A 27,127-nucleotide genomic window follows, 5' to 3' on the forward strand; every position below is an offset into this window, starting at 1 on the left:
CACCGATAAAGAAACAAGGCAAAGATCCCAAAGATGTGATCACATTTTGAAATAATTTAGACACAAATGCGTTCAGGTGAGGTTTATTAAAAATGCACGCGAGTGCCACCACCAGGCAAAAAGATGTTACTACAAAAATATTACAAAAGGCAAAAAAAAGGAAAAAATGTCTTTGTCACAGGAATTATATATATTTAAGAGTTCATAAAAGTTCATTTTCCCAAGGCACTCAAGATGTTTGCCTGCAAAAAAACAGAAAAGATAAATGAGCATCAAATATTGAAGCATTTCTATATTTTAATTCAAGTAAACATCCAGCAAATAAAAAAAGTAGAGTAACTGACTAAATTTGAGTAAATAAGTCTAAAAAAGGAGTAAAAATTACAATATAGCAAATTGCAAGTCATTGAGTTAAACTAAAGCTGATGAGTGGACAAGATGGCCGACAGCCTTTCTATAGCACAAAAGAGCTACGCAGTACCCTAAATCAAAAATATTTTAACATTTTGTGTCAGCTGTGTTAAAGAAAACTGGTTGTCACATTGTTAAACTTTGACGTATTTAGAAAATAAAACAGGAACTTTTAAGGTAGCAGAATAGAAAAATAAAATGTGAAACGATTCTTCATACAGAAACGATGCATGTTCAAGAAAATGTAGATTCATGAAGAGCTTTAACTCACAACAATCCTCAAAAATCAACTTTGCTTATTGGTGTCACCTTTTCCTTTTTACATCATGTTACGATTCGTTTCATCTTTTATGCGCTCAGCATAATTTCTGCAGCATGACCGGGTTTCACCACATGACAAAGTCAGATCGGGAATCCGTCAAGTCATGCAGAACATAAACACGCTCCACCTGCCGGTCAGTGCAACCAGTCAGGTTTTCATATTTAGTTAAAAAAGAGAAGAAGCTAGAAACAGTCTGGATGTGGAAAACAATCGAAGAGGCCCAATCAGCAGAAAGAAGCTGCCAGGAACAGATTCATCCCAACTTGTACGGTTTTTACTCAGGCAGCAACGGGCAACTTCCCCGGAGCGTCTGGATGTAAACAAAGGCAACAACAGCGAAACCGACAACAGAGAGAAAATCAAGTTTCCACCTGGAAAAATAATTTAGCTTCAAAAGAAGAACTCTGGAATATTTAGACGCCAAAATAAACTGATTTGTTTTCATTATTTAAACATGAAATAGATGCCATTGACCCCATTCCTACACACAAAAAGCTGAAAATGGTTTATGTTCAGTTCATTGTCGAGTAGGTTTTTAAAATATTTTTGAATATTTTTTGGTATTTTTATCCTTTTTTTAAAAGCACAACAGCAACAAAACTGATTGTCAAGTTTCTTTCTGACTTATCAGTCTTTGTTATGAGAAAATTTACCTTCATGAAGGAAGAAAACCTCTTCTGAGTCATGCCCTCTATGTTTATCAAATCTTCCAACTGCAATAAACAAAAATAAATGGAAGTGACTGAAAGTCATTTGAGGTTCAGGATGTTTAATAAAACATTTTTTCCTGCTCCTACCTTTGTGAAGTGGCCCTGGATTTCCCTCCAGCCCAGGATGAGTTTGGCCTTTTTGTCGCCGATCTGCTGCAGGCCTTTCAGCTCTTTGAGGCAGCCCGTGTTCAGGATGTGCAGGATTTTCTGTTTGGACTCATTCAGAACCGACTTGTCCAGCTGGGACTCCCAGGAACTCTCCACATTTTCTTTACCATCTGGAGGCTGCCGTAGAAAAACATAACAACCAGATTATAATCTGACCGGCTAATTTCAACCGTAAACATGTGTTCATCTGTAACGGCTCTAGAAGACGAGGGCAGACAGTTGACCCATAAATCTGACATCCTGCAGAGAGTGTGTGTGTGTGTGGTCAACAGAAAATGCTCTGCATCAGCTCGTATCTGATGGATGCAACGCTGCAGATGTGCCAAGCCAAAGCGTCGGCTGCTGACCTCGACCAGGTCTGAAAGCTTCTTCTCCTTCTTGGTGACGCAGACCGACTGCTTCCTGACGACGGCGAGATGCTGAAGAGGCTGGAGCTGAGACACTGCAGGAGAGGAGAAGGCGACGATTTAATGCCTTAAACGTGACCCATTCTGCTTCCTTCAACGTTAGGACAGTTTACGGCCTACACAAAACATGTTCATTATACATTTCTTGCATAAAATGGAATTTTTTTCTGAGTGAGCCGTTTCAGGGCATCTTGTCTCTTTAAATCAAGACAATCTGCTGCTGGCCACACAAACGCAACTCAACATTTACACACATGAGAAAATGGCTGCAAACTGATGCAAAAGTATACAGCTGCACATCTATGAAAAGCAGAAGTGGAGCCTTCTGTACAACCAACAAAAAGGCAGCAAGTGGTTTCTGGATGGTAAGTAAACAAAACACTTTTCTTTTCCAGCAGCCATTGTAGAGAACACAGCGGTAAAACCAGCTTAGAAAACGTGCTTGAGTTCAGCTTGGGTTGCTAGGTAACGGGCGGAACTCACTGGGGTTGCTAGGGAATGGCGCAGCGCTCTTATGGGATGGATGTTTAATTGCTTGGGCTATTTTTAGAAGCAGAACAAAAAGGGTGTAGCTATCCAAGTAAACTTGAAATAAGACAAAACTGATTTACAAGTAACTTTATAAAAGTTTGGTTTGAGTAAATAACTCGTTCATATTGATGAAGTGCTAGTTTCACTGGCAGATCGTTTTTGAAACGGCTCATTTTCCAGACACCAAAAACAGATGGGCATTTTTTTATTTTTTTTTAAATAAGCAGTTGAAACCAAAATGGAAAAACTAAAACATGTTACATTTTCAGATAATCGTTTTCCTCCGTCTCACTGAGAGCTTTGAGCGCCACAGTGATGACAAACCGTTTCAAACAGAGGAATGAAAACGATGACTGGCTTCACGCCACGATGCTGAGGAGGGGAAACATTACTCCCCTCCTCATCGTCATCTGACCCGTTACTGGCTGCAGAACCGTAGAGGAGTTCTTGGATCATTTCACATCCCATCGATGAACGTGACAAAAATCAGAGCCAAACAAACTTTATGGAAGCACAAACTGTGGAGCTCTGTGCCAAATTTATCACATTTAGCTCCGTCTGATTCAAAGACATTTAGAGGACAGAAGAGTGTCATCAATTAAGAATGTAACTTCTTAATAGGGCTGAGCGACACAGCTTAAGAAAATCACCGCTTTTTTCTGATCAGATTTGACTTTAATAAATTTTGTTCTCATTTTTTCTATTCCAAAAAAAGGAAAAAAATCCAAATGACTTTTTTCTGTGAGTTGCAATTTAGTATCAGAGCCAGACTACAAGATTAATTACCAAAATATAATCTTATCAGAATAAAGACACAATTTTACTGGAACGTCTTAAAATTAGGAGGAAAAAGTTGTTTTAACAAGAGAAATATCTTGATTGGTTATTTTTTAATGTTGAAAATTTCAACTTTATTCACTTATTATGACTTTATTCTGGTAATAAATAAAACAAAAATGTAGCCAAAGTTTCATATTATGCAACAGATTTGACCCAAATTCAAGTAGAAGCTGTAAAACACACTTGTCAAACAAAATTGTAGACATTGGTTGAATACAAAAATCCTGATTTTCCAATAATTAAATCTTCAAAAATTGGATAAAGATGGATTCACCGCCCTCCTTCTCCGTAACAAAACTGTTTCCTTCGTTCTGACCTTGCATCGGTTGGACCACAGCCTGCTGCTTGTTGGGTTTTGTAACGTTTGGCTGTTTCCTCTGCAGGGGGGCCAGAGTGTTCTTGAACGCAGCTTCATCTTTCGAACTCGACTTTTCCTTCGCCAGCTGGCTGAGCAACGTCGCCTTTCTCTCAAACTCCCTCTGCTTCTCTTTCAGCTCCTGCAGCAACAAAAACATAAAATCTGAATCACAGCTGCATCAGCAGAGCTTCTGAGCAGAAAGTTTTACTTTTTTAGGCTTTTACATCCAGATTCCCCAGCAAACAGAACAGAAATGGGTCGAGCAGAGACTGAACAAATACATTTCAGACGCCCCGGCCAAACTTTAAGCCCTGCTGGGTTTCCTGTCTACCCTGATGTAATTTGGTTTTGCTCAGCAATTTCCAACAATTTCAATATTATTAAAATAAAGCAAACCGACTCCAAACTGTCACAGCAGCTGTGATAGTTTCAGAAAACAGTGGATGAACATAAAACTATTTGGATGTTTTGTAAATCTGCAGAATTTTTTTTTGCATTAAACATTATAAAAACCTTTTAGAAATATGAAATAAAGCTACAAACTTTTGGAAACCATAGATCCACCTGTACACATTACCCATGCACAGACTGATGCAGCCGAGGTAAACTAAAGCAAATTTAGAGAAGTTTCAGTAAAGAAAAAAAAAAAAAAGAAAATGTGCATATATTTTGCATTTGGCATCATCTACAAAACTGGATTTCACATGTTTTTAGTTAAATTTCTGAAACAAAAAAAAAAATAGAAGTAAATTTTACTGAAGAACAAAAATCAAAATGACCAAAATATATAGTTTTTGGCACTATCAGAGTTCCACACAATATATTTTGTTTAGCAATATAAATACTTTACATTCGTACAAATCGGTCGCATGCTGCGCGGCCGGATGCTGGAGGCATTTCCTCCTTTTGTTGTGATTAAAGTTCTGAACCAACCGGCTCCAGAATCGACTTTTCTGGTGAAATATAAACATTTCGGAGCTTCAGTCGCGACGCCATCTTGGATATTTTCTAATGCAAAATACGTGTACGATGCGTCACGGGAACCAATAAGCAGAACCGTTACGTATGCAGCCCAACGATTCCAAGTAACTGAACGACTTAAGACCGGTTCTGTATTCTCATCCCCAGTCAGACATTCATGAAGTTCATCACAGGTGTCCACAGAAATGTGGAACATTTGGACAGGAGCCCAGAGAGATGCAGGTCGGTGTGTCACCTGGATCTCTTTGCGTGACTGGGCCACGTCCTTCAGGACGCTCTGCCGGTTTCTGTCCTGGCAGCTCATCATCAGCTTCTCCAGCGCTATCAGCCGCTCCATCACCGACGGTTCTGGCAAACTGAAACAGAACCAAACCCAGAGAAGGGGAGTAAATGCACCGAGACAGGGGTCAGAGTTCAGGACTGCAGCGCCACACAAGATGGGCTCCAGAGCATTAAAGGTTTCCTCTCATCGTAACCTTGAGTATTGACATTTCATAGCAAATCGGGTTTGTGAGAAGTGAAAACGGGCCGATCAGATGTTAACTGGGATCTTTAACCTGGGGTGATGCGCTGAGGGGGAGGAGCCGTCCTGCTCGGATTTCTTCTCTTCTTTCTGCTTCTTCTTGTGTGGCTCGGCGCCAGAACCCGTCGCTTCGGGCTCCTCTCTGGACCGCTTCACTGGAGCCAGAGGGAAAATTAACAGCTTAGTATTCAGGGCACTCTTACATGGGCTTTAAGATTCTCCAGGGTAAAAATGGCTGCACTGCAGAGGATAAATTAAAGAAAATGGCAGCTTATTCCTGCATGAAGCATCCAGACGGAGGAAAAAATAATAAATGAGGCATGTGATGAAAGAAAATCTGAAGATTAGAGAAAACTGCTCACCGTTTTCTCCTGTCTTGTGGCATGACTGCCCTCTAGTGGCTGCTTAGCCAAAGTGAGGTTTCTCCATCAGATTTTACCTTTTATTCCATTTAAACTACATTTATTGGCGCTTCAATAGTTTATATTAGGGGTGGACTTTTATTGTATCATTTATTGTGATAAACATTTATTAATTCTTGTCGCAATAAATTCAAACTAATGATGCTAAAAAACCCAAAGCTGTCATTGTCAGGATTGATAGTTTTACCACTTCCTGCTCTGTTCAATGAAAGCATCAATAGATTTGAAAACACTGTGTGCAGATTAGTGATACACTTCAGGCTGCAGTGCGAACAAAGTCATCAATTTTCTTCAGCAGCATCTTGTGCGTTTCCATAACAACGATTCTGGTCTCCGACTCACCTGGCAGCACAGGCACGGCCACGGTTTCTCTCGTGAACGGCTTGTTCACTATGAGCTTCGATTTGGCTGCGAAGTTCAGCGCGCTGAAGGTGTCGAAGTAGTATCTGTACTCTGGAGCGATGTTGGTGATCATGACGGAGTGAGCCGAGCCGCCCAGAGAGTCCTGCAGCAGCCGGGTCAGCTTGCTGTCTCTGTACGGGATGCGGGCGGCCGTGCCCGAGTTGAGCGCGTCCACCACTTTGCTGAGCGTGAAGAGGGACAGGTTGATGGCGCCGCTTTCCTTCAGGCGGATGCCCTGGTTGCCGGTGCGCCGGTTGTCCTCGGAGCCGGCCAGGTCCACCAAGTACAGCTTCCCCGTCTGCTGTCGGTGGGGCAAGGCCCGCTGAGTCCGGACCACCTGGACGGATTGATAAACAGAAACATGAAGGTCGGACAGGAATAAAAATAAAAATTTTCCCTTTTAAAAGGTTAAAGAATCCTGCAGGATTCCAGAAAACATCTCAAAATGGAAGCGGGAGAAACGCTCCTGAATAAAAATCCAAAGAGAAAATCTAAACCAGGGTGCCCAAAATGTGGTCCAGGGGCCATTTAGGGTCCTCTGAATGATTCTGGGTGGCCCATGGTCACAGTTATTGCAGATTTAAAAGGGATGTTGGAGTGAAGTTTCCACTTCATGTTTTTCTTTAAATTTATTTGCAATGGGGACCAAAAATATTCAGAGGATTCAACTAAAATGCACACCTATTAAATAAACTTGAGGTCCAAAGAGCCTCGGGTTGAAGACTTCTGCTCTAGTTTAATGAAAATGTGGAAACAATAATTTAGAAGGAAAACATCCAGATGCCACTGAACAGAACCTGTATTAGTTAATATGGGGAAAAATACTTTACAACTGAACAGTTTGATATCTGATGGATATTACAAAAGCCAAAAATAAATTACGATGCTAAAATGTTAAAATTGCTACTAAATATTGCAAATCCATCTTAATTCAACAGAATATAATGAATTCATTCAATATTTTAGATGTGTAAAAAAAGTGTGACTCAAACTTTTGTTATCTGGAATTCCGTACTTCATGTTAAAAACTACAGAAAGAAACAGATTAAACAAGAACAGGATGAGGAGTTTGTATCTCTCCGGTTTTTGTCCCGAGAAGCACAGGAGTTGCTAACGGGAGTGTTGCAGGAGAGAATTGATTTTAGCACCAGCTACCAAATCCTGGTCTACTGCACAGAGACCACGACCTGTTAAGATGCTATCGGACTTCATATAATGATGAACATCGTTGTAGAGCAAATGATGTCAGACCTTGATGAGCAGAATAGCGTGACTTCGACTGGACCGCTGGTTTAACTTGGTGGAAGCTGTGGTCCGGTTCAGAGTCGCAGGGATAAAATGTTTGTCGAAATCAGAGAAAGAGGAGATGACCGTGTGGGTGAGGCCAGGAATGAGAATGTTCTTGTCCTTATTCTCTCTGATCGGCAAATCCTGGGAGTTTGGTGATAGAAGGTCGAGAACCTGAGAGGACAGACGGTTGTGATGGATTACACAAAGTTAAAATGCTCGTTTTTAACGGTTGTGATGGATTACACAAAGTTAAAATGCTCGTTTTTAACGGTTGTGATGGATTACACAAAGTTAAAATGCTCGTTTTTAACGGTTGTGATGGATTACACAAAGTTAAAATGCTTGTTTTGAAAATAATGCAGACTGAAAAAACAAAGAAATTAAGAAAATGTGGGCCAATTGCAATCCAACTTGATTTAGTACTTTTTTTTTAATGGCACAATGTCAGGCAGTTTCACAATATCCATCAAGTATGACCTTAAAGTTTTAGACACTTTAATCTGGCAAAACACTTTAATCTGGCACCAAGAGCTAGAACAGGCTCCAAGCTGTTCCAACTTCAAAGTGGTGAAAGCAGTAGTAATTTTAACAAAAAATGTCTGAATTTAATTTATGTCATTTTCAACTTCATATCAAAGCAAAAATTAAAAAAAATTAGCTTCCAAATTTAATGATTAGCTAAATAATTCAGGTTAAACTTTTCCATAAACATCCTTAAACAAGCGCTCCAGTTATTTCAAAAATTGTTTTCCAATTCTAAAAGTTTATTAAAATTTTAACTTTATAAGCCAAATAAAAGAGCTACTGAAACAGAAAATGTTTAAACAAACTGAGTGAAACATGCTTTGAATTTTTATTAATTGGTAGAATTTTAACTAATTGGAATTATGGGAGTTTTGTCAACATAAAGTCAGTTTTAACAATAAAATTACAGCTACTGGTGCATTTCTGTTTCATTTTACTTTTTCATTGTAAATTTCCAGATACGACATGCCGATGCTGTAGTCCCATCCTTCGTCCTCATCTTTGGCGTTGACCAGATTAAAAACCTCACGCACCGCTCGGGGGATCACACCCGGCTCCTCTGCAGTTCCCAGCATGGTGTGGGTCTTGCCTGTTAAAATTTTTTTTAAAGAGTTGAGGGAAAAACAAATATACGCTGCACAAAAAAGCTCAACGAGATGGAGCAACAAAAACTTTCAATTTCACAGTAAATTTCCTGATTCAAAGCACTTAAAACTAAAAATATTTACAATAATAAGACAGATTTAACATACCAGCTCCTGTTGGCCCATAAGCAAACACACTTGCATTTTGTCCATTTAAAATGTGTGGCAGAATGGGTTTCACTGAGGAAAGGAAAACCTCTTGCTGTGTAGTCTGCTCTCCATGGAAAACATCGAAACTAAAGATACAAATAAAAAAATAAAACATTTTGTGTTTTACTTTAATTATATTATGATTACATTTCAGGATCTTTAATCCTGAACTTTCTGAATCCTGAATTAAAGTTCAGGATCCAAACATGTCCCACTTCATTTTTATTCAATTCAACTTCCTATATTTGTTTTTCCCACCATGTGTATTCTATTTAAAAAGAATACACATAAAAAAAACTGAAAATGGATTATGATCGTTATAGTTCGATTACCTTTCACCAGTGAGCCTCAGGTCAAAAAGTGACAAATTAGAGTTTCTTTTGTTCATTAAATGTATCAAAACGGGTAGGAACACTTACTGGTATTTCACGGTCTCCGTTGCATTCCTCCAATTAATTATTTCCAGGTTCTGGGAGTCCAGGCCTCGAACACAGGGTCCCTCGTCTTTTTCATCTTGTCTGCTCATGTAAGGCCGCAGACGGACTGCTACACGGACCCTGGAGGTTTTCTTGCTTACCCCATCTGATACAGTCAGACGCTGCGCCATCTTTGAAATTTCCCCAAACAAAAGGCCTGGGCAACACCAAGAAGTCAGATGACTTTTTAAAATATAAAAAAACAACCAACACACAAATATATTAAAACTTATTAGGTGCTGCAAAGATAGAACACATCTTAACTAAATAATGGCTAACATCATATGTTAGCGACCGAAGAGGAGTTCAACGTTAGCTCTTAAGCTAGCTTCAGGTTATTTCACCGTTTACGTCCTATTAAACTAAAGTTTACAAGTATGTAAAGTACGAAATAACAACGTTTTTAAATTTGCGCCTCAAGTCTTACCGATATTCGCGCAAAAACTTTTTAGGAAAAATAATTTGTTATCAACTAAACTCCAAATTCGGCAACATTGTTGGGGCCCCTTTTAACTGTAACGGTCTAGCCACCGTCTGCCTAAACAGTTTTCAAACTAACAGACCGGAAATGCTCAATGGCCAATCAGAATTCACACGCGCTTTCGCTATATTTCATCCTTACTCCTCGTATTGTTAAAAAATAACTTGTCTGAAAAAATACATAGTTTTCAAAGTATCACAATAAGAATTTAAATATATTCGTATTTGCTTTTAAAAAAAAAAAGACGTAAAAATATGTCTAAATACCCGCGCTGCTTATGCGTACGACACAGGAAGTAACGTCAAGCCTAGATCTCAACAAAGTTCACCACAGCCATTATTTATGTGCGTGTACCATCCATGTACGGTTAGATCAGAGGGATTTCTGCGTTCCAACAGAACGAAGAAACTCGTCACTGACGGTTCCTCCAGCCAAAATGGCGCTATGTTTACGTCTCAGTTTAATCCTTTATTGTACTTAATAACATTCATGGCGAGATGCGGTGATTTTATCGCTTGGAAAATAACCCGATGACCACTTTAGGTATAATTTAAGCGATCCACGAAGGAAGCCGAAATAAGATTTAAAGGTTTGTATCTTATTTGATTGTTTTATGTTGAAACAGAGCTAGCGGACAGGCCTGATTGTAGCTAGCATGGAAAGTGCAGGATGAAAGTAAGTTTTGTGCTGAGTGTTTATGTTAAAACAAGAGTTAAACGTAAAGATACACAAGCTGTTGTAAGCGAAAAATATACTTTTGCTATCTGACTGTTTTCTTGCTACCTTCCCGTTTAAATGCTGTGCAAATAACGCAGATCTGTTGTTATAAACGTCCCCCAGCGGTATAAAGGATGCAAGCTGAAGCTACAGATTCTGCCCTCAGAGAGGGCATCGAGTCCTTGGACGTGAAGGACTCCGAGAAACCGGCTGCAGACAAAGAGGAAGAGAGCACAGCTGAGCAACAGGACACAGAGATGACAGCTGCCACTGAGGAGGAAGACTCTGCTGCTAAGGATGAAGCAGGTAACTCATTTAGAAGCAAAATATTCAGCTTCTACACGTGATAGACTAACAAAACATAAGATCAAGATCTTAAAAGTGCGGTGTGCATTTGACATTAGACGCTACTTCCCTTTAACAGGATTTACAATAATTTTTTTAATAGAACCAACAATTAACTGCAATTGCAGCTGACAGTCTTTTGACTCTACAAAGTCGTATTTGTGCAGACTGAAATAGTTATATATATATATATAAACAATGCTTTGTTTAAAACTAGTAGTTCTCAGTCCTGCTCCTCAGGATCCCACTGTTCTGCATATTTTAGGTAATTTCCTGCTGCTACACACCCCATTCTAAATGAATAGGTGATTAAAAGGCATCTGCAAAACTTGTTAGCATGCTAAGGAGATCATTCGACACAATTTCCAAACACCAGAGACAATAATCCACACTAATATGTCCTAGATTACATCACCAGTTGTTGGCAATCACTGCTAATCCACCTGATCTGCTTTTGCTGCTTCTCTTTAAATCTCTGCCTGGTTGTATGGTTAGAAACTCGAGCAGAGAGTCATTGGAGTAGGGGATATTATTCTTGTTTGTTATAATCCTGCAGCCATGAAACCTACTTTTCTACAAGACATATTTTCCTGGGGGGTTTTTATTAGTAAAATCTCTTGAAAACACTGTATTAAAATTTTACAAATGTGTGTTGGTTTGTCACATAAAGCCCCCCCAAAAATACGAAGTCATTTTAAACATAGATTGAAGGGTTATGAGCCTTAGCCAAAGTATAGGTAGCATTTTAATAACAATTGAAGTCAACATAGATACTTGATTGTGATATAAAGTGGCACCTGATGCCTGGAAAATACACGATACTGCCCCTTTAAGACAACAGGAGAAAGAAAGATTTGCATGAAAAGTAATATATTGTATTTATTCTATCTCTAACTTTCTCAGATGAGAACACAGATGCAGCGGAAGAGGAGATGCAGAAAGCTGAAAGTCAAGCGGACACCATCGGGGACGCTGAGGATGGGAAGCAGGCTGCAGTGGCGGGCGGCGACGACTGGGAGCTTCCGTACAGCGACGAGGAAATGGAGGACCCCAAAAACTGGATGCCTGCACCGACTGAGATTAAAAGACTCTATGAGGTCCTAGCTAAAGGGGAGATGCTGGAGCTGAACTTTGTACCCCTCCCCAGACGGCCTCCAACACCAGAACGCACCCCGACGCCTGAGAGGAACGACGAAGAAGAAGCAGAAAGAGAAAGGGAGAGGCTGGAGAGAGAGCGGAAGTTAGTACCACCTATGCTTCCTGTTACATCAGACGGGTTACTTCTTGTGGGGATGCAATCAATTGTCAAGTAATGGTTTGTTAAATCAAAATTAGTAAAGATCAATTTGCTAATAACCGCTTAGATGATCTTTCAGTGTTGTAGTTTGGCCACCATCCAGCAGAGGGCGCCGCTGGTCATCGTTAAGCAAACAGATCCAAAGATGGCGGCCATAGGCAGACGGAAAATAAAAACGGACCAAAAAAAATAAGAGTGCGGTGTGGGATGCAAAATTCACTTTATGCAATTCTGTTTTGAAATATAAACTCTTGAAGTTCCTTAAGTTAACAGAAAAATTGTAACAAACACCAAAATAAGTACAGTTGGTTTTGACGGCTATTGAGTTAAAACACTTAGTGAAGCAAAGTTTTAACATTCCTTCAGTCACAGAAAGTACTCCTGTATAAATATCTCTGTTCACAGGGAATTAAGTGTTTCTCGTATATTTTCATTTTTCTATTCTTCAACCTAGAGGTTCCTGTTTTATCATATTGTATAAATGGGTCAAAGTTTAATAATGTGAGAAAACTACAACTTTGTTTATTCAATCAGTGTTTAAAACAGCTAGCACAAAATAACATAAAACTTAGTGATGGTGCTTTTAAATTCAGTGTTAGTTAAAATGTTGCCTTTAATGTTATGGAAAGATGGTCAGCAAGAGAATACTTCATGTTTTTCATTTTTTTAGGCCTCCAACTCCAACTGAGTTCGACTTTGATGAGGAACAAATGCAAAGCACACCGAAAAACTCCTTCCTCAGCAGACGCAGAACACCAGGTGCAATAAAAGAAATCCACAGCAAAGATGAGAAAACCAAAGTCATTTGAGAAAATAACCAGTTTTACCCTGTTTCCTCCTGCAGGATCTTCCGGCCGCTCCTCCGTAAAGCGAGAAGCTCGCCTGGACAAAGTGCTGTCGGACATGAAACGTCACCGGAAAATCGAGGAGCACATTTTGCGCACGGGGCGAGACCTGTTCAAGAGCGAGAAGAAGCTGGAGGAGGCGCTCTCCCCGAACAGCCAGAAGGAGCGAGAGAAGGAGAGGGAAAGAGACAGCAACCCCAACACCATCTTCTCCCCGAGACAGAGAAGATACTAGCCGATTCACTGAGGAAGACTTGACCGAGAGCTTCTCCAGGCTCTCAGGAAACTGAATAATTTCTAATGTACAAAGTTTTGTAAGGGTTTTTTGTGTGTTTTGTATGACAATAATAAACATTTTAAACTGCTTTCTGACTTATTGTAACCAGAATGAAGATTTCAGGTGAATGTCATTTGTATTTTCCAGATGATTAAGACAATCTGGACAGCCTGATTTGTAAAACCTGTGGGGCAACGTCTTCTTTTAGCGTAGTTTGGCCGCCCTCCAGCAGAGGGCACTACTAGTCATCAGCCGGAGCCGTTGATATAGAAGTAAAAATGGCGGCGATATCCTGAAATGGGAAAGTTACAGTCCAGAGTTCAGTGTGGGATGAAAAATTAACTTTCACAAACGCTCAGAAAACTCCACAAGTTATTACATTAATAGTGTTCATTTCGGCATCAAATTCTAATTCAGAAATTACTGATGTTACGAAAGATCAGAAAAATTACGAAAATAGCTAGTTGTCCTAAATTACACACATTTGAAACCTTAAAGATTAATTAGCATATTTTTATGCATTTCTGACATTGCATAAAGAAGCTTGTGAGTTTAAGCTTGCTTATACAAAGTGCCAATATTTTCATTAGTTTAATCAATTGTCAGTTATTGATTACTAAAGTAATCGTTGCAGCCATAGATTACATACGTTTGAAACCTTATCTAAAAAAGTAATTTCAATCAAGACTGATAAAAGTTATATTTAATTTTTTGCATATTAATGTATTTCTAATATTGCATTAAGAGATCAAATGAAAAATTTGCAGAATGTGTCAATTTTTTTTAAAAATTAGTCATCTAAAAATCGTTAGTTGCAGCTTAGGGGAGATTTATAGGATGCCAAAAGTGCCAAAAAAAAGAAGAAACGACTCAACACAATCTCAGGACAGAAAGAAGTATATTTTAGCTAAGTTCGAGTAACAATACAGCCTTCACATAAGGCTCAGAAGCATAGAGTATATATGCATAAATATGCATTCAAATCCACAAACCAAATAAATAAATAAATAATTACTTACAAATAAATAACAAGCATTTGTGGAATATACAGTACAGCAGTTGAAATGTTCCAATATTGTCAAGAAGCAGTACCTTTATGGATCCACGTAACGGGGGGAATGGATATTCAGTGTTCGACATGCCAACAGGGGTCCCAACGCTTCGGCACACCCCATCGTTACACGCTTTGATTTGTGTGGTTTTTAAAAAAAAACATTTTTTTCTTAAAACCAATTCCCAGGACGCTGTAGCTGCATTACAGCAACATAAAGTGATAAAAGTAGCCAGTTTGTTCATAGGTGGTTCATGGAACCAGAGGCTCAATGATCGGGGGGCGTTCCACAAAGTCTGAAAAGATAAAAAAAAAAAAAAAAACAACCCCAAAACAAAGAGAAGAAAATAAGGACAGATGCGCTGCGTGTCAGTCCCTGCGAGGTAACTCTCCATTCTTGTTTCCCTTCACACATAAAGTCTCCTGACTAAGATTTAAAAATACTAAAATCTCGTGAATCCCTTTGTGAAATAGTCCTGCCAAGCAAACGGATAATTTAAGATCAACAGCAGCACCAAACTTATAAAGACAAAAACAAAAAGAAGAAGAAGCAGGAAGTGTGTATCTGTTTGTGGCAAAATGGGATTTAAATGTGACACCAGTGAATGGAATGACATTAAAACTACACGGAAACAAGAAGCACAGCTAAAACCTTTCTGGGACGTTTGCACACACTAAGCTGTAAAACCAACTGCTTGATGCTTACTGTTCAATAAATCTGTGCAATAATAATAATAATAATAATAATCAGGTGCTAAAATATGTGAGAACATATCAGGCCTGTTATAGTTAAACACGGAATTAGGAATATTACTCAGATTTTGGGATAAAAAACATAATTTTTTCTGATGAAAGTGATGAATTGATGCTGAGCATCAATCAGAGCCGGACAAAAACTGAACGGGGCCCAAAGCTGAACTCTGGGGGCCCCGTTCCAGCTGAGCTCGTCACCCACCTGCCAGCACTAATTTATCATCCCGAGTTTCAACAACTGAATTAATGTTTTCATGCTTGGCTCTAATATTGATCCTTTATCGCTTTTCGACATTTAAATAAGTAATGACAGTAAATTAGTAGTGGTGACATTTCTAACTATTTTAAAGCTGTCATTAAGAACATATTCATTCTTGGTCAACAACACCGCAAATCTGAAGTTTTGATATCTATATTCAAGCACTCTTTGGGGCCCTCTGGTGGTTTGGAGGCACACTACACCGCAGCTTCAAACCATTTAGATCAGAGTATCTAACGTATATTAGAGGATGCATTATGTTTTAACATTTTGTAGATAGAAAAGAGGAGTACATTGCTGACAAAAAAACTGACATTTTGAGATGAATTAGTCAGAGTTGCTCAAATTTTGAAAATTATTTGAGTTTCGAAAGTTAATACATTTTCAAATTTTGAAACTCAAAATTCCAAGTTTTTCCTCAGAAACTTTTCAACTTTTGGAGATTTTTTGTTTGTTCTAGCAAATTATTAACTTTGGGGGCTCAGAAATGTCTTTCATTTCTCTTGAAAATTTCTGAGATTAATCTCAAAATTTCAGAATTTCCTGGCAGAAATTTACCTACCGTTTCTTTTTTTCCATCTACAAAGTCGTAACTGATCGTCGTAAAAATATGTGGGTCACTGGGCAATGAGGGCTAAAAATGGACGCCGCTGCTATAATTAAATAGATTTATTTCCTTTTCTTTGCAAATAAATTTCATGGCTGTAAAACTCGCAGCAATTTTTATCCAAAACTTCCCATATTTTTTAAGGACACAGAAAAAAACTTATTTTTAACTGTAAACTATCACATTTTAAGGTTCAGATGTTTTAGTTTTTTTTTTTTAGCTAAAATTAATTACATTTTCCAAGTGCTCTTAAAAAGAGAGATAATTTTTTTTTTCTCAGAATAATTTTTTTCCCAAGAAAAAGAAAATTCTTTTAAATAGAAGCAAAATCTTTGGATATTTTAAATTGGTCAAGTTTCCAGCTCAATGGTTTTCTTTGAAATGTCTTTAAATCATAATCTTTCTTCAGAGTTTTCAAAGTCAGGACTTTATCAAGTCACTCCTAAAAAATTTTTTATAAGGATGCTTTTTGGGAATAACAGTAAATTTGTAAATTTAGGAATTACACTAAAAGTGACTATTTCCTTGTTAAGTGATAAATTTTCTTTGATTTGGTTGAAAATGTAGATTTCCTTTTTAAAATACGCCTGATTTGATTTTGGATTTAAAATGATAAGTTTATTTTCTTTCTTTTAGGGATAAGGATTTTTGTTTCATAACATTTTGTTTGAATATAAAACATGAATATTTCCCAGTTATTACGACTTTCTTGATGTATTAGTTTTAATCTTTATCTGAGCAGAGTTCCCATCCCATTTTTTCTCACTACAACAGCGCTAACATGCAGCCAAATAAAATAAATAAATTAATTTAATTAAATCCTTTCCTTCTTCACATAATACTGACATGGAAAAGACCATTTTACATCTGCTATGTACAACCGTCACATTTTGCTGTCTGACGAAAGCCTGTTTTCCGTCTCAAAGACTAAACTAAAATCGCAAATGAACCTGGAAGAATGTGGGGGGGGGGGGGGGGTAAGGCAGCAGAATACAGTATAATGACGTATCTCCCTTTAAAGACGAGTCAGTCTGCAGGTTGGTTACATTTTGTTAGAGTGACAGTGACTACATAGAGGATACAGATAAACACTAACAAGTCAAAATACTGCTTAGCTGTTTTTTTTTCTCCTTTTGTTATTTTTTGAAGGTCTTCTTCGTTACTAAACTGAATCAGGCCTTTCATCTACAGCAAACATACTAACATACAATATAATACATTCCTATTTTCCTGCTCTTCCTATATTACGAGGCAGCGAGGACTGTATTTGATCTACATGAGGGGAAATGGCCACCTACACTTGCTAAATATCCAGGCAGGTTCCTCCCGGGTCAGTGCATGTTCCTATCCTTCACAGTGCCTGATGACATCTTAAATACTAAGGTGCCCTAAAGCTCCATTTGGTTCCTACAAACTACCAAGCTGAAGTACTTGAAGGTCAGCCACCGCTTCGTTTTAGCCGTTTGCTGGCTCTGAAACACTTCAGCGTGATTTTAGAAGTCTTACTTTTTGCTCTCCTTCCTGTTTACATACTCATTGGTACATTCGCCTTCGCCCCCCAACCCCCACGCCGCCGCTGCTCCTCCTCCTCCTCTTTCCTCCTCCTCTCAGTGGGTGGTCAGCTCTGGCTCTGTGGAGCGAGGGCTGTAGCCGTTAGCGGGCTGCGGCGGCGCGTTGCCGTCCGCCGGGTGCTCCTTGGCGTCGGCGGAGGGCACGCGTGGCCGCTGGGAGCGCGACGCGCCGGTGAATAATCGCAGAGCGCCCCGGCAGATGAGGGAGAACCAGTAGAGCTGGGGCGCCATGAGCAGGGCGGCGCCGACGTTACAGTGCCAGGGTACCATCAGGGGAACCATGTGGAAGGGGATCGACGCGTACCTGAACCCAACGAGAGAGACAGAAGCAGAACGTTAGCGTTCTGTTTTATTTTAAGATGCCAAACGTGGTCAGAAGAGCCTGAGATGAACTCATCATGGGCATGAACGGTCAGAAAGAGTTTTGGCTTTTAATGTTTAGTCTTAATCATTCATCAATTAGTGCACACAAAACAAACACTACAGACTAAAACACACATTGATTGACAAAAACACAAATTCAACCCTGATTATAGTTTGACGCTGCTGTGTATTGTGCCTCCAAGCCACCAGAGGGCCCCGAAGAGTTCTTATAGAGGTAAAAACTTTAGGTTTGCAGTGTTGTTGACCATGAACGAAAATACTCTAAAGGTTTATGAAGAGAACAAACAATAAAAAAATAAAAATTAAAAATAGAAACAAATCCATAAAACTGAATACATTTAAGACAAAAATCAAATAGAAAAAAAAACCAAGTGATGACAGAACGAAAATGGAACAGTTTGGATTAGGACACATTTTTATTATGGTTTTAATCTTGGCAGTTATTTTCTGATCTGCGTCATTGTTATTATTCTTTTCTCTAATATTCCTGGTTTTGATCAATCCAACATATAACTTTTTCCCTCAAAATTCTGACTTTAATCTTATAAGACCAAAAGTTATAATTCTGAGGGGGGAAAAAATATCACAATTCTGAGATTAAATTGTGATATTTTTTATTCTTGAGTCAGAATCAGAGAAAAATGTCAAAACTCTGAGATAAAAAGTCGGAATTTTTATTGTTTTTAGTGGCCTTAATCCTCTCCCGTGGTTGTATGACCTTGAAAAACGCTGGTCTAAATAGATGATTAGAATCTCCAGATTGGTGACCTTCATGCCCACGATGAGCCCGGTAAACTTCTGACTGCGATTTCAGAGCAGGCAGCTGTGCAGGTTGGTGACCGCCAGCTCAGACGACAGAACGGAGAAGGAAAAAGAGAGACATACCTTCCATAGACGTAGTAGAGGTAAGGGAAGAGTAGGACTCGAAAGATGAAAAAAGTGACCAGCATAAGAGCCCCATTCACTTTGTGCAGCAGAGTGTGTTGCTGTTTGTACTGAGAGTGGGAAAAAAACAGAGGGAGGAAGGAAATGCAAGAGGTACAAGCCAACAAGGTTAATAATCTGAATGTTATATCCGTCATTCTAACACTGTTAGGTTTTACTCTATTTGCTCAGAGTGATTATGGGATGGCAGGAGAGCACAAGGACATATATTTCTGGTCAGAAGCTGATTGGTTTCTACAGGAGGAAGGTGGATCGTTTTAGTTTGTATAACTTTCTCGCTTTAGCTGAATTTAGGTGTTTTCAAACCAAACATCTGTGTTTTGTTGTCAAAATAATCGCCGGATGTAACATGGAGCTTTTATTACCAAATCTTTTTTCTGTGGTTTGATTTTGCACTGCCAGGGGGCGCTGTGGTTCTGCTGCTGCAGGTTTTACTAACACTGACCTAAATTACTGTGTGATCCGCTTTTGTTACATCAGCATGATTAAAGAAAAATTATTTGTGTTTTTTACGGTTCCCATCAATTTTTTTGTGAAACAAGCAGACAGATTTTTCTGTTCTTCACCTTTAATAACATTAATCCTAATATTTCCTCATAAAAAAAAGATAACTGGCCTGCAATTTTCAGCATTTTAACTCCTATGATTTTGTTTGATGTAAAGTTTTCTGTTTGTAGTTTAGCTTGATTTCAGTAAAACATTTCCAACTATATTATGATCTTAAATGTCCTTAAAAAGGCAGTTTGTACCATAATGTATTGATAAAACGAAGCATTAATCAATTAAAATGTTAGAATATGATTAAATAGCCAGCTCTGCATTTGATTAGTACTTTTTCAAATGTAATTAACTTCCAAATCAACTTCTTTATTGCTAATAAGTTGTGTAAATAAGTTATTTAGGGTTCTGTATTTATGCTACGTGCGAATTTTGACACGTTTGTGTAAATTAGTTTAGCTTGACAATGTTTTGCCTAAAGCAATCTCAGTATTTGATTGCATTGGATGGCTTCTTAAAGTATCGACTCTCAATCAGAAAATTAAAACAAAATAAAAGCCATTTTGTAAACTCAGAATGACAAAACCTCCAGCAGTGCAAAAACAAAAGAAAAAAAAGACACACATTTATTGATTTTGCAAAACATTAAAAACAGCAACATGGTCAAAAAGCACCTAAACATAAGATGAATGCTTGGGTCTAATACCTCCACTGGGCTAACCTCCAAACAGACACTGAAACACAAACACAAACCTGAACAGATGCAGATGTGTTGCAATTCATACAATGTGTATCCAAGCACACTGTCAGCAATTAAAGAGTGACACTTAACAGTCTGTAAACATCTGACAGCATGAACAAGCTGCATGCTGGGAATGACCGGAAATATACGCTCGCCAATTAATTAAAAAAGAGAAATAAAAGTGTAAATTAAGACCTTTAGTCAGTGCCATGCACATGCGATGATGATCTGAATTTGTCTCAACATCAACACTCACCTGGATGAGAATTTTTCCTAAGCAGACGGATGGAGTGCTGAGCTCAGCCATGAACATTATGCCCTGGAAATAGTCGCCCTTTCCTTGTCGCCAAAACTGGAAAAACAAAACATTCAATACTTCAATAACAAATTCAGTTACATTTAGAATATGTTGTTACTTGTTTTAGAGTAATAACATGGGATGCAAAATTAATTAATGGTTAATTAGATTCAAATTAGTTCCAATCGATTAACTAATAATGTCCTCTTGAACCTTCTTTTAGTGTTGTAGTTTGGCCGCCAACCAGCAGAGGGCGCCGCTGGTCATCCTGAAGCGGAGCCGGTGATACAGGATTAAAGATGGCGGCCAAACAAGGACGGGAAAAAGAAACGGTCCAAACAGAGTCCGGATTGAGACGCAAAACGCACTTAATGCGGTTCTATTTTTGAAATATAAACACTCGACAAGCTGAAATTTGACCTTAATAAGGCTTTATTCAGCCGAGTTGCACGAGCAGCGTCAACTTCTCATTAAGAGGTTCCTGATGTGCTACGAAGGCAGAAAGGTTTTGATATTCCTCCTTCATTCATTCTTTCTGCTCCTCGGTGGTTACGTGTTTCATTAATGTCATCTTTTATTTCCGTATTAAGAAATGTGAGCGGTTCCACTTTTGTTATATTTTATAAATATATCTTGGTTTAATAACCACAGCCTGTATTTAATATAGCTGAAACAATGATCAAATATGATTTTTTTTTTAAATTTAGAAACATTTAGCCTTTTATGTTGTGGAAAGATTTGATACAAGACAAAACTCAGGTTTTTAAGAAAATGGCTGCTCAATTAATCATTTGTCGACTGATAACATGAATTAACTTTAGAATAACTCATTAATAACTTGCATTCATGCTAAAGAGGGATAGATTACCCAAATATTCAACGTCAACGTATTTTTCCCAAGAGTAAAATCTAGCCATCCAAGAAATTACTGAAGAGTAAAGAAATATTTGGTAAAAAGTCTACTGAAGTACTGAGTACCTCTGAATTACCAATCATTTAATATTTAACAATTACATCATCAGATGGACCAAAATATGAAGTTAAGTGGAAATGTTGGTATGATAAATCCAGAAATTTAACTCAAGAGCAGAGAAACTTGACAATAAAATGATTCAATTCAATGATTCAAAGTAAAATTACTCCAAAGTTTTTTCAAAAAAAGTTATTAAAGTAAATGTAACTATTTACTACCCATCTATGCAGTTACAACAGACGATCGTGACATGTGACAGTTACCACAGACACGGGGAAGCAGACGGTGACCATGACGACGTGGTGCAGCACCATGAGGAACTCGCGACGCAGGTAGCTCCTCACTGCTGAGCGCATGTGTTGGGGGCCCGCCAAGGCCTCCTCGTGACCTTTCACCCGCAGCTTGTACCAGTAGCACATGAACATGGCGTAGATGTCGTAGACGAAGTAGGGGACAGCAAACATGATGTAGGTGCTTGTGAGCCAGTGCCTGCGCGGAAAGGAAGAGATGACGGTTTTTAAAACAAGACAGTGATTTTATTTAAAGTTGATTATTATTTTTATTATTATTATCAGCAGTACGACTTACTGGTCCTCAATTATGTCCTTACAGGAAGATGCAATGATGTAGCCAGCTGAAGAAGCCATGACTGCCTGAATTGATGATACCAACCTGAGTGTGAGAACAGAAAAACAAAAAATAAATCAGAAAAGCTGTTTATTTCCCCCCATTTCTTTATGTCAAATTTTTCTCAAAATTGACCAAAAAACTTTGGGTTTAAGTGACTGCTGCCTCAGCCTTACTTGATGTGAAGTCATAGTCTGTGATCAATGCGCGGATTAATTAACAGTCACATTTAGCATTATACATACATTAGCGCAAATATAAAACTTCCTTACAAATATTTCTAAATTAGCACCATAAAATCTGTCATTTTGATTGCAAAAAAACATAAAAATCTGGAGGGACTGACCAGGGTGAAAAGATGTTCGATAATATTTAATTTTAGGAAACACTTATTGAATGCTCAACACATTCTGGCACAACCGGCCCTTTAAGAACATTCAGATTTTTGATTTGGCCCAAAATGAAAATGAGTTCAACACCCCTGGTTTAGAGATTTTTACTTTAGTTTTATTCTGTTGTGACTTTTTGTCATATTCAGTTAGTTTTATTTAGTTTGCTATGTTAGTATTCGTTAAGTATTTAGTTTTTGTTGTAGTGTTAGTTTTTTAATACTTTGGTTAATTAGTAGGTGCATAATTCAAAAAAGTTAAATTATTAGGTATTCTTGCTGAATATTCAGCATAAGATACCATTTTCAAATAATGTGTTCAATTATTGTTGAACAACAGCGGACTGGCATTATGAAGAACCATAACTTGCTTTGAAATGATTGAGCAAACAATTTAGTCAATTTCAAAGAATCACTTCAGATCTGATAACTCTAGAAGCTTTATTCTTATTAAAATTACTTTTTTCCTCTGAATTTGAAGAGATTCTGAAAAAATTACGTTTCTATTCTGACTGCATTCTCTTAGTTAAATAAAAACCCTCATACTCACAGAAAGGAATGATTGAAATAAAATCCACTTTTTAAAAAATATTTTCTGTCATTTGTAATAGTTTGCAATTCAACTTAGATCTGCAATGGAAAAAATAGATTTTATTTTTACCCCGGCTCTAAGTGAAAGTAAAGGTTCAGGAAGAACACTGTTCCCGTTACCACGTTGCATATAAACATGTTGGAAGGTTTTGCGGAAGTCCAACCTGGCCGATACGATGACCGCATCTCCTTCGCTCCATCTCAGTGCTGGGATGGACTTCAGGCATTGTTTGGACAGAAGGAAAAGGCCTGGGAAGAACACAGAGCCAGCAGCCAAGATGGTCAGCATGGTCCCTGGCGATCTGTCTTAGGAGGCAAGAAGTTCGGCAGACAATCTGGTCCTTGAGATCTGTCGCTCTCTGTCCTCTCTGAAAAACACAGAGAGGATGAGAGTTAACACCAATCGCTCACAAAAACGACAAAAAAACCAAAGTGTTTACATTTGGCTGCGCTCACAAAGATAAGAGAAAGGAACATGCTATCATAGTCCAACACACGTGGCTGTACGTTAAGCTAACCTCACTGATGAGACACAGAAATAGAGGTCTGCATTACAGTACCAAAAAGGATCATTTAATGGATAAAAACATCAAAATCCTGCAAGCGTTTTATATTTTTGGAGTAAATTGTGGCTACAACCAGGAGAAATCTGTGCTGCTGGTTTTCAGACAAGCCTAATTTACAGTTTTTTTTTCTAAATTTAAATATTAAAGCATAATGAAACAGGTCCTTTGTTTGTGGGTTCATACAAACAGACAAAACTCCCAAAACCTATTATAATGTGGTAAAATAGACAAATCTTAAATTCTGACAATTTGTTAAAACATCTTTAAAAAACACTGATTTTGAAATTGTGAAACATACTGAGCTAAGGGAATGTTAACCCCAAGGTCAAACACTTATTGAATGCTCAACACATTCTGACACAACCGGCCCTTTAAGAACATTCAGATTCTTAAATCTGAATGTTCTTCAGATTTAAGAATCTGAAGAACCTCCTGAGGTGTGAAGATTCATATATTCAGATATATTAAGTCTCTGTTAGCATATTGCAAGTTAGCATTAGCCCAATACAGCAGGAATAAAACTGAAGAACGGTTAACTTGGAAATCTATTTCACCTAAGAACATCAGAATAGAACGACAGCTTCTAAGGTCACAAGATCAGAGTAAAGACATAAAAAAGGCAAAAAAAGAACAGATAAGAATTTAAAAAGTGTCACATTAGGATTATTTTTACAACTGGGAGCAGCTGATTAGCTTCTCAAAAGCTCAAAGAACATCTGAACTACGACCCCAGAGTGGCTGAAAAGGAGGCCTCATGGATGCAGAACCATGAATAAATAATCATATTCCCTACTCCAACATCTCTCTGCCCGGCTTTCTGACCAAAAACCCAATAAAGAGAAAAAGAGAAGCAGCAAAAGCAAATGAGGTTGATTAGCAGAGCTTGCTAACAACCAATGGTGTCATTCAAGACAAGTTACTGAGAAATATCATCTTGGCTGTGTAGATATTGAACTGTGTTAGGATCTCCTCAGACTGTCACACAGAAACAATCTTCTGTCAGAGGCCTCTTCAGATTGGTGGCAAGACTGACTGCTACTGGAGATCCTTCTTGCCCACATCACCATCCAAAAAGTTGGATGAGTTGCAAGAATATTTAAATTCCCTCTGGGTTAAATAAAGTATTTTTAGACTCAATCCCAAACTAGGTGGTTTAAAAATGGATGAAATTATGTATTCTGAAATAGCAATAATCCCAAACGTACCAAAACTGGTTTTCAGATAAACAGGATATTACAAGGTTTTTTTGAATGGGTCTCACCTTACGAATACTGGAAACTTGTAGACTGTGCTTATAAGAATCAGAATATGTGTTATTGGCCAAGATTATATGTACAAACAGGGAATGTGCTTGTGCTTATTTTGCCAGGACACTGCCAAAAAAAACAATCGAGTTAAATAAACTCCACCCTTTGTGCCAAGAAGAGGCAGAATATTACGCCAGAAGCTTGCTGGTTGCTGCAAAAGGCGTGTGGGTGAGGTCCAACTTGCTAAAAGTCTTAGAGACCAAATAACAGAGTTGGATGTATGTAAACCACAGAAGAATAAGAAACCTTCAGCCCAGCATTAGCATTCTGTAGACTGCCACCAGTTTTCCTGACGAGACGAAACAAAAGCATGAAGTAAGATTTCCATATCAAGACTAGAGACAGAGCAAAGATGTTTTGCAAAAACAGGATCGAACAAAAGTGATCACATCTCTCAAGATTTAGAAAACAAACAAGAGCTGCAAAAATATTTTTTTTTCTGATGCAAAAATGAATCCTTCACTTTTTTCTTCCCTCTAATTAAAGAAAACTTTCAGCTTTTAATGTTGGTAAAATGCTCTACAGTTAAATGAAATGTATACATTCAAATACCTAAATTAATGTCAACAATGATTGATTTATGTTGAATCCTGACCTAAACTTTAGTATAAAATGCTTTTTTCTTTTTATTGACCAAAAATCAACAGAATTTGAAGTGAAAAACAGTAGTTTAACCTATAAGAATAAAAATACAGCGCCTCAGTGACATAGATGTAAAATAAAGTCTGTGCGTCTTCCTCCATCATCCACCTGATACTACGGGGAGCATTTACCAGCCTCCTATCTTCCCCATTACAAATATTGCAGTTTGCTTACACTACACTGGCTGACTCATTAAAAAAGAAAAAGTTCAAGTCCATTAGCAAAATGCGCAATGCGCTATTTTTTTTTTTAAATCGTCGAAAAATATTGACATTACACGAGAGAGCTGGAGCTCATTGTTCCTGCAGGGAAAACGTTAGTTAGTGTCACCTGTCTGTCTGGGAGGTGAAGCTTTATCGCAAACTAAAAATGGTAACACGTTAACGTGCGTCGGGAATAACTAGATTTTTATTTTTTATATATTTTATGGGTGGGGGAGCTAATGAACTAAACTGGGAGAATAAAAAAGGCAGATAAAAACTCATGGAGTTACGCTAACTTAGCTGTGCGCTGCGTGTTCTTTTTAAACAAATTGACCAGCTAGTGAGGCTAACCTGCGCCAGAAGGATACGAACAAGTCAGCAACAAATTAATTAAATAAAAAAAACATTGACGCTTTGTTGAGAATGTCAGAAAGCATGCTCCGTCATCAACATAACGAACCGGTTAACATTAAAATGACCGATTGTCTGCGCTGTTGAATCACCTGCTAACAATGACGATGCTACGACCGTTAGCGATTAGCCGAGTTAGCCACGATGTTGTTGGGGGACCCATTAATGCAAACACAGCTGAGGTTGTTTTAATAAAAAAAATAACTCATAAATGCAATTTCATTTCTTTTAATGTTTGTGGATATTTAATTACAGATGATATCATGGCATTTAAATGTTCTTTATTAGCTTGTTGTTTGTTTGTAGCAGCCAGCTGCCGCAGTTAAGCCAATAACCCTAGCTAGCACATCGGGAGTTTTGAGCATGTTCTGAATAAATATGAAACATTTACACAGCGGCTCTGCAGAGTCCAGTCAGCGTCCAGCCGAAGGTCGTGTCCTGCGGGAAGCGTTTAAAGATATCCCAGGGGTCTCGGCCTCGATGCTCCGCATGTTTTATGTGGCCGCTTGAATGTTTGAAGGGTAGCGGCGAGCTAACGCGAGCTAGCAGCAACTTTGATCAAAATCTCCGTGAGGTTAGCCCGATGGCAACTGATGCGAGAGCCAGGCGGCGCAAACACTCAGCGTTATCTAACGGAAACACGTTAAACCCGACTTAAAGAGGAAGCTGCGCTCAGATGCAGCGGTATGGTTAGCGGATGCTGTCTCTATGTCATCCCCTCTCTGTCTCTCCACATCACACCAGAGATGCTGCTGTTGCTGCTGCCTCAGCCTCCCAGATGCAGCGTTGACTCAACACTGCTGCGCCAGCAGCCAGTTCCTACAGGTCGATGACGAGAAACGTGCACCAGTCACACATCTGCGTTTTTATGTAGGAACCAAGAGACATGTTGAACGGACTGGAGGCCTAATCTGTTTACCAAATTCAGTTTGTTCCCAGAGAACAACATCTGTTTGCAAAGGGAGCAGTTAGGCATTATATTCGGACACAAATAACCCTGTTATTGATTTATTTTTTTTAAATTATGTAAGCATGTATTTAACAGGAAGTTTTACACAATTTCTTGTGCTTGAAGCGTTTATAAATGCTACTGTGCTTTCCACTCCCTGAACTACAGCTGTGCGTGTGATTATTCAGACGATTAGTCGAGTAACTGCATTAGGAGAAAATTCTTTTCATTTAACCATTT

General features: G+C 38.4%; 3 protein-coding genes across 3 annotated transcripts; 1 reads left to right on the forward strand and 2 right to left on the reverse strand.

Annotated features, from left to right (window-relative positions):
- Positions 1-67: 67 nt before the first annotated feature.
- kif22 (kinesin family member 22) lies at positions 68-9,745 on the reverse strand. Its single transcript, XM_008436789.3, has 13 exons — positions 9,588-9,745; positions 9,104-9,317; positions 8,643-8,770; positions 8,328-8,479; positions 7,327-7,536; positions 6,016-6,412; positions 5,286-5,406; positions 4,964-5,084; positions 3,706-3,886; positions 1,959-2,053; positions 1,531-1,728; positions 1,387-1,446; positions 68-242 (listed from the first exon to the last, which is right to left on the reverse strand). Exons 2-13 carry the CDS (start codon positions 9,289-9,291, stop codon positions 213-215), a joined length of 1,881 nt encoding a protein of 626 aa, XP_008435011.2. The 5' UTR covers positions 9,292-9,317; positions 9,588-9,745; the 3' UTR covers positions 68-212.
- A 248-nt stretch (positions 9,746-9,993) lies between these two features.
- Positions 9,994-13,210, forward strand: pagr1 (PAXIP1 associated glutamate-rich protein 1). Its single transcript, XM_008436790.3, has 5 exons — positions 9,994-10,230; positions 10,482-10,664; positions 11,607-11,943; positions 12,671-12,759; positions 12,845-13,210. Exons 2-5 carry the CDS (start codon positions 10,493-10,495, stop codon positions 13,078-13,080), a joined length of 834 nt encoding a protein of 277 aa, XP_008435012.2. The 5' UTR covers positions 9,994-10,230; positions 10,482-10,492; the 3' UTR covers positions 13,081-13,210.
- Positions 13,211-14,003: 793 nt separating this feature from the next.
- On the reverse strand, positions 14,004-26,845 carry tlcd3bb (TLC domain containing 3Bb). Its single transcript, XM_008436791.3, has 7 exons — positions 26,330-26,845; positions 22,974-23,177; positions 21,792-21,875; positions 21,467-21,692; positions 20,189-20,284; positions 18,633-18,742; positions 14,004-17,667 (listed from the first exon to the last, which is right to left on the reverse strand). Exons 2-7 carry the CDS (start codon positions 23,096-23,098, stop codon positions 17,400-17,402), a joined length of 909 nt encoding a protein of 302 aa, XP_008435013.2. The 5' UTR covers positions 23,099-23,177; positions 26,330-26,845; the 3' UTR covers positions 14,004-17,399.
- Positions 26,846-27,127: the final 282 nt, after the last annotated feature.

Source organism: Poecilia reticulata, chromosome 19, assembly GCF_904066995.2.
Source record: "Poecilia reticulata chromosome 19, P_reticulata-male-v2, whole genome shotgun sequence".
Lineage (NCBI taxonomy): Eukaryota > Metazoa > Chordata > Actinopteri > Cyprinodontiformes > Poeciliidae > Poecilia > Poecilia reticulata.

What these genes read in the sequence shown, in the direction of transcription:
- kif22 (XM_008436789.3), bottom strand. Translation starts at nt 9,291, where the DNA reads ATGGCGCAGCGTCTGACTGTATCAGATGGGGTAAGCAAGAAAACCTCC. An exon ending in AGCTTTCAGACCTGGTCGAG is followed by an intron (nt 1,729 to 1,958) that starts GTCAGCAGCCGA and finishes TTTCTACGGCAG; the next exon opens with CCTCCAGATGGTAAAGAAAA. An exon ending in GGTTTTCTTCCTTCATGAAG is followed by an intron (nt 243 to 1,386) that starts GTAAATTTTCTC and finishes GTTTTTTTGCAG; the next exon opens with GCAAACATCTTGAGTGCCTT.
- pagr1 (XM_008436790.3), top strand. Translation starts at nt 10,493, where the DNA reads ATGCAAGCTGAAGCTACAGATTCTGCCCTCAGAGAGGGCATCGAGTCC. An exon ending in AGGCTGGAGAGAGAGCGGAA is followed by an intron (nt 11,944 to 12,670) that starts GTTAGTACCACC and finishes TCATTTTTTTAG; the next exon opens with GCCTCCAACTCCAACTGAGT. An exon ending in CAGCAGACGCAGAACACCAG is followed by an intron (nt 12,760 to 12,844) that starts GTGCAATAAAAG and finishes TTCCTCCTGCAG; the next exon opens with GATCTTCCGGCCGCTCCTCC.
- tlcd3bb (XM_008436791.3), bottom strand. Translation starts at nt 23,098, where the DNA reads ATGCTGACCATCTTGGCTGCTGGCTCTGTGTTCTTCCCAGGCCTTTTC. An exon ending in TAGGAAAAATTCTCATCCAG is followed by an intron (nt 18,743 to 20,188) that starts GTGAGTGTTGAT and finishes TCCCACTCTCAG; the next exon opens with TACAAACAGCAACACACTCT. An exon ending in CTCTACTACGTCTATGGAAG is followed by an intron (nt 17,668 to 18,632) that starts GTATGTCTCTCT and finishes CGTTGGGTTCAG; the next exon opens with GTACGCGTCGATCCCCTTCC.